We start from the raw sequence: 13,873 nt of genomic DNA, 5'->3' as shown, positions 1-13,873 counted from the left end.
ACTGGCATGGTGGTTTCAGGTCTTGAGACGACACAGAAGGGTGACTGGGGTTTCAGCTGAAGAGGTGAAACTGGCACGGTGGTTTCTTGAAGGTGGCTAGAGGACGACTGGAGTTTCAGCTGAAGAGGTGAAACTGGCACGGTGGTTTCAGGCTGGGGTTTCAGCTGAAGAGGTGAAACTGGCACAGGTGGCCTTAGGCTCGAAGATGACTGGCACGGTGGTTTCAGGCTTGAAGGGTGGCTGGACAACTGGAGTTTCAGCTGAAGAGGTGAAACTGGCACGGTGGTTTCAGGGTTGAGACGTACAGAAGGGTGACTGGGGTTTCAGCTGAAGAGATGAAACTGGCGTGGTGGGTTTCAGGCCAGAGTGGCGACTGAAGACGACACAGAAGGGTGATTGGGGTTTCAGCTGAAGAGATGAAACTGGCACGGTGGTTTCAGGCTTGAAGACGACACAGAGGGTGGACTGGGGTTTCAGCTGAAGAGGTGAAACTGGCACGGTGGTTTCAGGCTTGAGACAGAGGACGACACAGCTGAAGAGGTGGCTGTGGTTTCAGCTGAAGAGATGATGCTGGCACGGTGGTGGTTTCCTTGGGCTCTAGAGACAACACAGAAGAGGGTGGCTGGGATTTTAGCTGAAGAGGTGATGCTGGCATAGTGGCATTGGGCTCGAGACGACACAAAAGGTTGCTGTGGTTTCAGCTGAAGAGGTGAAACTGGCAGTGTGGTTTAACGGGCTTGAAGATGACACAGAGAGGGTGGCTGGGGTTTCAGCTGAAGAGATGAAACTGGCATGGTGGTTTCAGGCTTGAAGACGACACAGAGGGTGGCTGGAGTTTCAGCTGAAGAGTGAATGCTGGCATGGTGGTTTCAGGCTTGAAGGCGACACAGAAATGTGGCTGGGGTTTCAGCTGAAGAGATGATGCTGGCACGGTGGTTTCAGGCTTGCTAGAGGACGACTGGAGTTTCAGAAGAGGTGGCTGGGGTTTCAGCTGAAGAGATGATGATGGCATGGAGTTTCAGCTGAAGAGTCGACACTGGCAAAGGGTTTGCTGGGGTTTCAGCTGAAGAGGTGAAACTGGCACGGTGGTTTCAGGCTTGAAAATGACACAGAAGAGGTGAAACTGGGGTATTAGCTGAAGAGATGAAACTGGCACGGTGGTTTCAGGCTTGAAGACGACACAGAAGGGTGGCTGGAGTTTCAGCTGAAGAGGTGAAACTGGCATGGTGGTTTCAGGCTTGAAGTTGACACAGAAGGACGACTGGGGTTTCAGCTGAAGAGATGAAACTGGCACGGTGGCCTTGGGCAGAGACGACACAGAAGGGTGGCTGGGGTTTCAGCTGAAGAAGATGAAACTGGCACAGTGGTTTCTGGCTCGGCGTGACGATACACTGAAGGAAGGAAACTGGGTGGTTTCAGCTGAACACAGAAGGGTGGCTGGGGTTTCAGCTGAAGAGATGAAACTGGCACGGTGGTTTGGGCTGAAAAGACGACACAGAAGGGTGGCTGGGGTTTCAGCTGAAGAGATGATGCTGGCACGGTGGTTTCAGGCTTGGGCTCGAAGACTGGAGTTTCAGCTGAAGAGGTGAAACTGGCTGGGGTTTCAGGCTTGACACAGAAGGGTGGCTGGGGTTTCAGCTGAAGAGATGAAACTGGCACGGTGGTATTGGGCTCCGCAGAAGACGAGTTTCAGCTGAAGAGGTGAAACTGGCTGGGGTTTCAGGCTGACACAGAAGGGTGGCTGGGGTTTCAGCTGAAGAGATGAAACTGGCACGAAGTGGTATTGGGCTCGAAGACGACACAGAAGGGTTGCTGGGGTTTCAGCTGAAGAGATGATGCTTGCACGGTGGCCTTGGGCTCGAGACGACACAGAAGGGTGGCTGGGGTTTCAGCTGAAGAGGTGATGCTGGCACAGTGGTGTCGGGCTCGAAGATGATACAGAAGGGTGGCTGGGGTTTCAGCTGACACAGAAGGGTGGCTGGGGTTTCTGCTGAAGAGATGATGCTGGCACGGTGGTATTGGGCTCGAAGACGACACAGAAGGGTGGCTGGGGTTTCAGCTGACACAGAAGGGTGGCTGGGGTTTCAGCTGAAGAGATGATGCTGGCACGGTGGTACTGGGCTCGAAGACGACACAGAAGGGTGGCTGTGGTTTCAGCTGAAGAGATGATGCTGGCAAGGTGGTATCGGGCTCGAAGATGACACAGAAGGGTTGCTGGGGTTTCAGCTGAAGAAATGATGCTGGCACGATGGGCTTGGGCTCGAGACGACACAGAAGGGTGGCTGGGGTTTCAGCTGAAGAGATGATGCTGGCATGGTGGTGTTGGGCTCGAAGACGACACAGAAGGGTGGTTGGGGTATCAGCTGAAGAGATGATGCTGGCACGGTGGTATCGGGCTCGAAGACGACACAGAAGGGTGGCTGTGGTTTCAGCCGAAGAGGTGATGCTGGCACGGTGGTATCGGGCTTGAAGATGACACAGAAGGGTGGCTGGGGTTTCAGCTGAAGAGATGATGCTGGCACGGTGGCCTTGGGCTCGAGACAACGCAGAAGGGTGGCTGGGGTTTCAGCTGAAGAGTTGATGCTAGCATGGTGGCCTTGGGCTCGAGATGACACAAAAGGGCGGCTGGGTTTTCAGCTGAAGAGATGATGCTGGCGCGGTGGCATCAGGCTTGAGACAACACAGAGGGGTTGCTGGGGTTTCAGCTGAAGATATGATGCTGGCACGGTGGTATCGGGCTCGAAGATGACAGAGAAGGGTGGCTGGGGTTTCAGCTGAAGAGATAATGCTGGTACGGTGGCCTTGGGCTCGAGACGACACAAAAGGGTTGCTGGGGTATTAGCTGAAGAGATGATGCTGGCATGGTGGTCTTGGGCTCAAGACGACACAGAAGGGTGGCTGGGGTTTCAGCTGAAGAGATGATGCTGGCACGGTGGTGTCAGGCTCGAAGATGACACAGAAGGGTGGTTGGGGTATCAGATAATGAGATGATGCTAGCACGGTGACTTTGGGCTTGAAGACAACACAGAAGGGTGGCTGGGGTTTCAGCTGAAGAGATGATGCTGGGACGATGGCATCGAGTTCGAAGAAGACACAAAAAGGGTGGCTTCAGGATGGGACAGCAAATGCTGCTTCTCTCACATCACGCCACAAGAAGCATCCAAAACAAGTGCGACTATATACAAAATCTTATTCCAACAGGAAGGTGTTGTCATTGGGGGTCTGATGAGCCCACAAAGTGATGACACGTGATATCGACAGGTGATGACAACCTCTGGAGAACACTGCACTAGGCGTCCTCACTATAGGCACGTTTTGGAGAAGAGATATTTTCCTTGTAATATGCTTTTCAGGTAAAATGGCTACTACCTATGACACATGGATATATTTAGTATAATCTGGATTGATACCACAGGTACCCACCTGCTTATGTTAAGAAAAATACTAAGTTTACATTATAGAACCTCACCACTTAAAGATCAATTGGTCAGTAACCTTAAACATGATCAGGAAAATGGAGACTGGTTTAGATAAAGATTGCAGTCTTCAGAAGAAACACCATAAAGAAGGGTAACAAATAGAATTTACGGCATTAAAGAAAATATACGCTGGAAAGTTGTTCACCATCTTATATATCTTATGTACGGCCAGTATCTACAAACCTTAATGTCATCTTAAATATAACACTTATTGTTCATATTTGTTTTAATGCAATTGGGCAGTAATCGTATATTTAATGGTATTAAACCTATGGTCATGTTATTCGTACTGATTGATATTTGTGCCAGGAAATAAAATACAGTATCAGATTAAGCAAAAATGTTGTTTTTATATGATATAATTCCCCTTTCTTGTTCCTGGCAAAGGTATTAAGGTTTTTCTTTTCAGGGAAGCAACAGAACACCAATTTGATTTCTGTTTAAGAGGGTTAAATAATTTCATTGCCACTATTACCTTGTTTTCGGCACAGAGGAATGAAGCAATCTCTATATTTTATTAGAATTTCAATGAATACTTCAAGCTAAAATTTGTACTCTAACGATTGTCATGGTATGATTTTCCGTTTCATCAGCAGAACAAGTCAACATGGAAAAAATGTCAATCCGCATATCTCGAATTTTTTCATGATTTAAAAAATACTCAGTTTTTAAATGTAGACATTCGTGCGTTTCCTCTTTTTTGTACAGCACACACTATAGACATTAAACAATTTCAAATTTATATTTGGTTAAGATTAATTTTAAGAGGGGAGAACTTTGTTTTTCCATGAAAAGTAATTAGAGAGAAGGTGTTTAGGAGAGAATTTTTACCTATATTAAAAGTTTGCTGCACAAAAATCAACTAAACGTATTCTATAACTGAATGTGAATGATCATATAAAAAGCGCAGGCAGTAAAGCATGATTATGTGAGGTTCATTTCATACCAATAAAGTGTTTCTACAACACACAACCTATGACGCAATTGCCGATGTATTACTCCAGGCTTCAGAGAGAAAGCTTGAAAAAAACTGGGCAAACAACGGCAGCCTGAATGTCACTGAAGCCATCTGACCCCAACCATTTTCATAATGCAAATACATCTCGGTCACTTCCATGATCTGGTGATGCGCATTCAAGGTCATGGCAACGTTTTATTAAGAAACAATTGTCAGGACCATCTTAGTACGAAGATTGATAGTACATTATTAACTTTAAAGAGAATTTGAGAAAAATCCCCTCCTCGATCCATCCCTGCAGAGCCATTTATATTTTGCTGATTTGTAGAGCCGGACTCCAGCAATGTGTACCCAGCCACAACCATTATTACGGCTCGTCAAATACGAGCCCTCACTTATCTTGTTTTCCTTGTAGCAATATGATACTTTGAACTTTAATTTCCACGTATCTGGGTGCGTAAGAGAAGAGTGCAGATGTATCCTTATAGGAAGCCTTGTAAATCGTGAGTCTAGGTTGGAAACTAGGAAAAATGTGTTCACTAGAACGAATAATGACCAATCTCTGAACATCAAGGAAGGGGTGAGTGAAACTCTCTATTTGAGGTAACTAAATGCATATCAGAGTCAGTTATAAGTATGTATCAGATGTAAAAACACTTTAATATTCACATACATACCGGAGTACGAGAGGACTTTCGTAAAGAAAGTTGCTTAGCACCAGTGTTAGTACAGAATAAGTATTTTTTCCCAGATGGACAAGCGGTTTCTATACGGAACCAGATGGCAGTAACCTTCCGGCACTACAATTATACATGTAAACAGGCATGTGTCTGCGTAAATATATATGTATTTTTGTTTATATTTGCTTGGCGTGCTTGCATGTTACTATAAAACTGAATTATTGCTTATGAAAAAGAAAAGTATTAACCACATACCTTTTCCAATGTAGCCTGGAGAGCAAAAAAACCTTCTTGAAGATAGGTTAAAGCAAATGTCAATGGTACTGTTTAGAGACTGTAACAAATGCTTTTGTGCTGTAATCTAAAGAAGTCTTACAGCCACTAAATGGTCGATTGCAGTGAATATTTCGTGTTCAGTCGTGGTTTCAGTCAATCCTGGCGTTTTGTTGTACATGCCATTATATTATTGAAGACAGCCCCCAGGTTATAATGATACTACTGAAGACATTGGATGATCGTCATTATATGGTGGACATGGTTTTATTAAGGAATTTGTCATTCCTTCGGAACAAAAATGTTTATAAAATATTGGTCAGCTCTTTTTGCAGTCGGGCTTTAATGTTTTTACGACCATGCATGGTAGGGTTCATAGTCTAAAACTCCTGTCCCAGCTGTGCATTACAAATCCTTTTCTTGGTAATTGTAAGCATGAAATTTATGTATTTAGAAATAACGGATGATTGCTGCCACCGCAACATCTTATCAGATTTGCAGTGTTTATCTGTATTCCCAGTGTTGAATCAAATCACTTTCTTCGTGAGTAACGGTCTTTTGAAAGCTGATGCTCTTGATGTAACAAATACAACCTCGTTTAGTATTCAGATGCGATAAGCTAACATTAACCTCTCTCCGTCTTTATTTATGTATATATATATATATATATATATATATATATATATATATATATATATATATATATATATATATATATATATATATATATATATATATACACACACATATATATAGAAGGAGAGAGGGCTAATATTAGCTCATCATACCTGAATAATGAATGAGGTATTTGTTATTTATATATATATATATATATATATATATATATATATATATATATATATATATATATATATATATATATATATATATATATATATATATATTATAATACATACACACAGAGCGTGAGAGAGAGGGAGAGGGAGGGAGAGGTATATGAGTGAATTAGAGATATAAGGCAGGGTGAAGCAGCGACTGCAAAACACATCTACGAAAAACATGTTGGCTATTGCTGTAAAGCAAAAAAGTTTGTGTTTAATTCGATCAAGGGGCCCTGTCGTCCCAGCCTTGAAGGCCTTATTGAATGAAGGAAAAGTTCGATTTTAAAACTTAAAATGGATTTTTCAACTCTGTCTGGCTGTCAGTCTTTCTGTCTCGCTGTCCGTCTGCCTCTGAGAAAATTTAACAATTTTAAATAAAGACCAGAAAATTTCGAAGAAAAACATTATATTATTGTATGCTTTAGGTGTACAAATTTTAGCTTTAATCAAGTTAAGTGTTCAAGTGGAAAAAGTCGACAATCAAGGAACTGAATGGATAAACGGAAAATTTTAATAACTTTAATAATCTGTACAAATTCTTATAATAATCATTAAAGAATAGTATCACTTCATTCAGATAAAAGTAACTCCGTTCATCAGACAAATATGATGTTTCCTTAACTTCTTTTTCCTTCTGTGGAAAGTATACAAACATTTTATGGTCAAGTCTCAGATAGTTAAAGATGAAGAAATTTTCCTGGAAAAGAAAAACTCGAACATGAAAATCTAAAAATACAACTCGGGAGAACATAAAGAGTAAATATTTTTTTCCTGTCTCTTTGTGAATGCAATTACGTAACAGATCAAATACTCGCATCTTTGACGAGAATATCAGTACACTCTAGAGGGGTTTACAGCAATTGCAAAAATTTATTATTCTATATGGGAGCGATTCACAGCACGAAAGAGTTATTGGTGAGAGTATTACAAACGAAAGGGAATGTTATTATATCATGCACCCAATGTATATTAATATTTTTATCAATGTATTTTTGTAATAACCTTTTATTACAAATACCTGTGTTTGCAGTAGTCAGTACAGAATCATAGCAAAACTGATGAGAGATTCTTCTCGAAAAGTTCTTCGTTGTTGCATTATATCAAGTTTGTTAAACCTAAAATTTTCTATTTGGTTGAGAAACAATATATTGTCTGTGTTGAATACCATACAAGACTGAAAATATTATCATTATTAGTGAAAACACTGATTACCAACGATTGCTATACATTAGTCGTTAAAACAAAAAAAAATCTTCATAGAAGTCGAAAACATGATTTTTTTAACGCACTGATTATTTGCTAGCTTCTGGGATTATTACGATTTCCACTGGGGGCTCATTAGATTTTTAATGTAGAATCAGGATTCATCTTATAAAGCGTAACATTTAAGAAATACTGAAATGTTCATGAGAAAATAGCAAACGAAATGGACACCGGAGCGTGATCGTGAACAAACATAACAATCTTTTCAGAGCGTTAGGTGCATTACGTATTCAGCAAGTTAACAGCTGTTTTTATGTTTGCCTTCCGGTATTCTTAGACAATACATTATTTCCTCCAGATTGTCATCATCTAACAAATTTGATCGTCGTATGAGATTTTACTGTCTTACCAAAATAAAAAAAATGGATATGAAAATAGAAATTAAAGTTCCTTTGACAAGGCCGATAGAATTCAGACGTTAAGAAATAATTTCGCCGAATTTCGAAGCAAATGTTATAGAGATATGAAGATGAGATTCATACTTATACAAAAACCCGTCTGTACAAGTCACAATAACATTGTATCACAGTGTTGTCACATGAAATCTTCATATATAATAAATGTTCTTTAGAGAAAATGAGGGATTCGTATATGCGAAAACAGGAAGGGTGGTGAAGAAAAAAAAATAACATTGGCGTAATTAAAAACAGGATACGGACTGTACAAAAAGGTCATAATTGGCTATCGTTAAAGTGAAATAGAACGCAACCAGTAGTTCGACCTATTAAGAGAGGGAAAAGCAAATAAAAAATGATTAAATTTATTACTGAAGCAGAAAGGTTTAAAGAATATACAAAACAATGCTAACGGATTAAACGATATGCGGTAAATATCGTGAAACATATCATGGCAGTTTTAAGAAAGAAAAAAAAAAATCCTCCGGGATGTTCTCTTCATGCACATAGGATTTTCTTTCGTAGTTGTATATGAGAATTTTGAAAGTAAAATTTCATAACATTTACAGAAAAGAAATAATAATGGTGTTGAGAATGTTATAAAGTTGCTTGGTTTCAGCTCTCGACCACCCTAAAGTGCCCAGGCGAACTTCAGTCAAGTTCCCCCAACCCCCAACCACAGACCCCACATTGCTGCAGTAACTGACTAAGATGCAGAGCCAGTGGTTTTTCAAAGGCTTGGGAGAGGCACGAACTCCCGACAACTGAGTAGGATACCAAGACACTGATCACTATACCAGCGACCTGTAGATAAGTTGCATGGGCAATTTAAATAAATTATACACACACACACACACACACACACACACACACATATATATATATATATATATATATATATACGAGTATATATGTATGTATGTATGTATATTGTCACGTTCACGTAGTTGGGGGGGTGAGTGATAAGGGATGGATCTAAGAATAATAGCAATACTGACTTTCAAAGGGAGCCTACTCTCTGGTGAGCAGAAAAATGTGTAATAGTGATTATACTTAAAATACCACAAAGTCAAGGATTAAGGTAAACCTGGATGTCCACTCAAAAGTATAATTCACCAGAGAAATCAGAAGGTGTAAATATTTACGGGGGCTAGCAATAGAGCCCCATGGCACAGACAAACTACGGTAGGCAATCACAATTATCAAACTAAGTGCCACAGAAAACTAAATACAAGCCTTTGTTAGGCTAATATAAGCGTAATTATGGGGAAGGATCCTTAGAACATATGGGATGAAGATATAGTAGACAAGGTTTGGATTTCACTGGGTCTAGAGAAATCTTGATCTGGTATGGCACCTATAGGTTTGCAGGGAAATGGCACTGTTGATACAGGAATGATCACACAACAGGCACTCAATACATGGATCTGCAAAAGCAGGTATATTGTAATACACAATAGTAGATGCAATGACAAGTTATTTGGAATACGTATGCAAAATAGAAACATTGGGTTCACCGAGTATAACACTTGAGAATAGGTACGTATCTTATGTTAACACTAGTATTCCAATGCAAAGCTATTCACAATAGCAAGGTAACATATCACTTGAGTTTCTTAAGGAGAAAATGAAAATGGGACATGAAACTGGGAGAACAGAGCGAAGGAAGTCAGTCGAAGATAAAATGGTGAGGCCGATCTAACAACTTCCAATCACATTGCCTTTAGTTCATGGCCATGGATGAGACCTGAAGGACATCAGAGCCAGGTCCCCGCAGAAGGGCATCAATGGGAGTTGTGTCGCATACTATTCCCCATCAGAGGAAAAAAAACTGGAGTCAAAGGGCACTGGGTCTACAAAGGCATCAACATGTAGTAGGGAGGCGGCAGAGATCACCACCTTCAGAGTGACAGTGTTAGGGCCAAGTCCAGGGACAACTCGGGCGTGGTTCTGATAAGGTTCGACTTCTGGCAGAAGGCCATCCCCTATGGTTGACCAATCGAAATTACTGAACTGCTACAGAGTCATATTGACTGTTCTTCTTTGACTGAGTTACTGAACTGACTCACTCAGGAGTCTGTCACAAGCTAGTTTTATACCATTTCATCATCACAGGGGTGGGGCCGTGTTGTGACAGGCCCCTCTTAATTGGGGCAGCTATTGTCCTCGTCTTGGGTCATGGCACTAATCTTGTCAGGTACCTGAAAGGTCGTTGAGAGGTCGGCCGATGAAACATTCAAGGAAGGGTTGAGGACAATGCAGATGCATTAGAGTGAGGGAGTGAGGATGAGTAAGAGGGGTGTAGGTGTGCGACCAGTCAAGGCATTGACCCTTAATGGCATGACAGGTAAAGGAAGGGAGGGAAGGATCTTAAGAGAACTATTGTGAGGGAAACTGGCTGGGGACTTCTGACAATGTATAGGTCTCAAAGGGTCTGCTTAAATCTGCAACGGGCTACCAATTTTCCCCTCGAGCAGTATTAATGCTGTTAGGCAAAGGGGTGTTAATGACTAAGGTATGGTCATGAAATTATTTTCTTATTAGACACCTGGCTGTCGTTATCGAAGGGAAATGCATGGGAGAATGACAAGCGAGTTTTGATAAACAATCTGTACTTCTTTTCACTCAAAATTACTCTGCAAATTTTAAACTTATCAAGACGAGAAAAAGTAAAATGCAAACGTTAACTGACGTTTGTAACAACATATATATATATATATATATATATATATATATATATATATATATATATATATATATATATATATATATATATATATATATATATATATATATATATATATATATATATATATATATATATATATATATATATATATATATATATATATATATATATACATACGAGTATGTGTGTGTGTGTATGTGTGTGTGTGTGTGTATTTCTTTTAATTGTCCATACAACTTGTCTACAGGTCGCTGGTATAATGATTAGTGTCCTAGAATCCTACTCAGATGTCGGGAGTTCGTGCCTCCCCCAGGCAGTTGAAAAATCACTGGCTCTGCATCTTGGTCAGTTCCTGCAGCAATGTGGGGTCTGTTGTTGGGGGTTGGGGGAACCTGGCTGAAGTTCGCATGGGCACTTTAAGGCGGTCGAGAGCTGAAACCAAGCAACTTTAACTTTATAACATACATTCTCAACACCATTATTATTTCCCCTCTGTAAATGTTATGAAATTTTAATTTCAAAATTCTCAAATGCCTGTTTCATAACAAAAACATAATCCACAAGCCTTTTCCCTTGTCAAAACCACCCCCGTCCTTTCTGCTATCAGTCCTTCCTTCATGAGTCTTACTACCCTAATTAAAATCATTCTACAAACCTTCCCTATTATACAAGGAAACGTCTGCAATCTATGTAGACATGTTTATTACCTTTGCCTTAATGCAACACAAGAATTATTCCTGTTACCCAATTCTTTGGTACTTTTCCCTCATCTAGACTTACCCTAATGCTTCTGTTCAGCAGGTCAGCCATAATATCCCCTCAGTATTATAAAATTTCACTTGTATATGCATCCGGGAATCTCATAATTACCTTTGCCACGTTCTCAACAGTTACTTCCAAAGAGAATACTCAGCTTTACACTAACTCGTTCCACCCTTATCTTGTTCACCTGTATTCTCTTTTATCCTCTACATTCAACTAACCTTCATAATAGTCATGCAATCATCCCAGACTCTATTTACTTCAGGAAGCATCTTTCCTTTTGCATTTTAATGGTGGGGTCCATTTGTTCATTAACTTTTATCCACGCATCTTGTACCCCGTAGAATGACTTTATTCTCCATAATGTTCATGTTCCGAAGATTACCTCTATTTTAGTACACTTCTCCATTCCCTCTCTTTTTTTTTTGCCTTTTCTTCTAGAAATTTGAACGCTACCTAGTTATCTAGAGGTTTGATTCCTATTCCAACCAAATTTTGGAATGTTCTTCCTAATCTTGTCCAGATTTGATTCTAACGGTTATTGTGTTATTCATTTTTTTACATTATTGTTGTTTGTCGTTTTTTATAGTTTATTCTTTAGTCACAATTCATTTTCTTTGCTGGGGTTGCTTTTCCTCTTGGAGCCCTTGAGCCACCAGTGCTTTGCTTTTTCAAGTAGGGTTACGGATTGTCTTATAATTATGAAAGCAATACTGTTGTTTGTTTTCACTTTTCTTAGAACCTAAACTATCAAGTTAACTAATAAAATCACAACTCCTGAATCATCAGTTGTGGAACACTTTCCCCAAAACCGGTTTTGCATCTGCAGCTTTGCACATGTCAGTCAGAGAGATTTAAATTTACAACCAGCTGAGAAGTCACCAATACACATGGAGGTGGGAAACGGTTAATATGTAAAAGCATGTACTTGTGTACAGCTAACCATTTAGTCTTTGTGAATAATCTACCCAACGTGTACCTGGTATGGTGTCTCTAGGGTTTTGTGTTGGGTTGTTCGTTATCCTTATTTCTTGGATCCTTGTATTGAGCAGACTATAATTAGATGGCTTACAAGTGGGTGAGAGGATATACACCAACCTAGATGCCTGGGGGAAAGAAACAGTGGAAATGAAAATAGCAGAACAGGAATGGCTGGCCAAATCATTATTCAATTTATTTGTTTTTTTTCATTCTATTTTTATCTTACATAAACATTTCATGAACAATTCAAATAGAAAAAAATAGCTGATAAATAAAGATTCAAGATACTTAACCCAATGTTTGAAGCTCGTAATAATGCATCTTTATTGTTATATTTGGTCAAGATTTTTTTCTTGGGGGAGTGGAGGTGAGGGGCGGCAGATCAAAATATCTTTAAATTATGGGAAATGCAGACACCGAGCCTTTAGCATAGAAAATCTGTCTAATAGACACTACGATACACTATTTTCGTGATTCCAAGCTTCTAAAGTAATCATATGATCCTGTGAAAATGATTGCAAGAATGTTTCACCACCTTGATGAGCAATTTTCCGTTATGGAGATTATTTGATGTTGTCATAACTGCAATATGTAACGCATTCAACATGCTCTCCTTCTTAATTATGGTCAAAGAGCCTTAGTGAATGCTCGTTTTGCCTCCACTTACGGAGTATGAAACATTAGTGAAAGCAGACGAACGTAGTTAAAATAATCCTACGTTGATCCTATTGGACGGCATGAATTACAGAAGCTAAGAAATTATTAATACTGTTATTGCCCTAATAGTCGATGATTTTGAGGCTGCTATCGCTTTTGCCATGAGCAACGGAATTATAATAAGCATCATGCTTACCGTCAACATTATCATTATTATTTTATTTACTATTTCCCTATTCCTATTAAACTCTCTATAATTACAGAGCAGACAGTTAATGTTCATGAAATGACAACTAATACATGTATTATGAACCTATAATGATAATGTTAATTTTAATACTGTATATCTATACAGCCGGAAAATTATGCGAATTAAGAAGCATTTTGTAATCCTTGGGATTTACATCTTTGCTAAGCCAGCGTGACAAAATAAAAGCAGTTAAGTAACATAAAATTTAAAAATAAAATGGTACGTTTCCTGAAATATTATAAAAAAAGGAAAAAAAATTTGTTGCAATTTTAAATGCCCTAAATGCGCAACAAGATATTCAAGAAATAAAAGTAATTGTTCGGAATGATAAGGGAACCTGAATATGTTTCACCCTTCGAAAGCGCTGACAGGAAGAAAACATTCTGGGGATTACTTTCAGCTACAGTCTTACATTTTCTAATGTTTCTTTATGAATAAATGAAAAAGAAATGTCATTCTTCCATGACATATTTTCTGCAATTTTCCAGTAGAGTTGATACAAGTCACAAACTTTTTATAGCTTCTAGTTGTTTTTGGATTCTTTTATGAAAAAACTACTTCTAGTGATTCTTCAAACGTTGAAAAGTTTCATAAACGAAGTTTTCTGCTCACATTTTTATGTTTTTCTAGACTTTTAAATTTGC

At 39.4% G+C, this 13,873-nt stretch overlaps 1 protein-coding gene across 1 annotated transcript; it reads right to left on the bottom strand.

The window, feature by feature from the left end:
* Window positions 1–1,018: 1,018 nt before the first annotated feature.
* Window positions 1,019–13,184, bottom strand: LOC136829006 (proline-rich protein 36-like). The gene is made up of 9 exons (XM_067087399.1): window positions 13,176–13,184; window positions 12,321–12,447; window positions 9,748–9,875; window positions 9,215–9,317; window positions 2,862–3,062; window positions 2,248–2,602; window positions 1,967–2,171; window positions 1,426–1,638; window positions 1,019–1,300 (listed from the first exon to the last, which is right to left on the bottom strand). The coding sequence occupies exons 1-9, from the start codon at window positions 13,182–13,184 to the stop codon at window positions 1,019–1,021; spliced, it is 1,623 nt and encodes a 540-aa protein (XP_066943500.1).
* Window positions 13,185–13,873: the final 689 nt, after the last annotated feature.

The sequence above is a fragment of the Macrobrachium rosenbergii genome, chromosome 43 (genome assembly GCF_040412425.1).
Source record: "Macrobrachium rosenbergii isolate ZJJX-2024 chromosome 43, ASM4041242v1, whole genome shotgun sequence".
Taxonomy (NCBI): Eukaryota; Metazoa; Arthropoda; class Malacostraca; order Decapoda; family Palaemonidae; genus Macrobrachium; species Macrobrachium rosenbergii.
The sequence above is the reverse complement of the archived record's forward strand: the minus strand, read 5'-3'. Positions and strand labels throughout refer to the sequence as shown.

Coding starts and splice junctions, on each gene's coding strand:
- LOC136829006 (XM_067087399.1), bottom strand. Junction 2,603..2,861: donor CTTGAGCCCAAGACCACCAT/GCCAGCATCATC, acceptor TGTCATCTCGAG/CCCAAGGCCACCATGCTAGC. Junction 2,172..2,247: donor GTCTCGAGCCCAAGCCCATC/GTGCCAGCATCA, acceptor CCACCTTGCCAG/CATCATCTCTTCAGCTGAAA.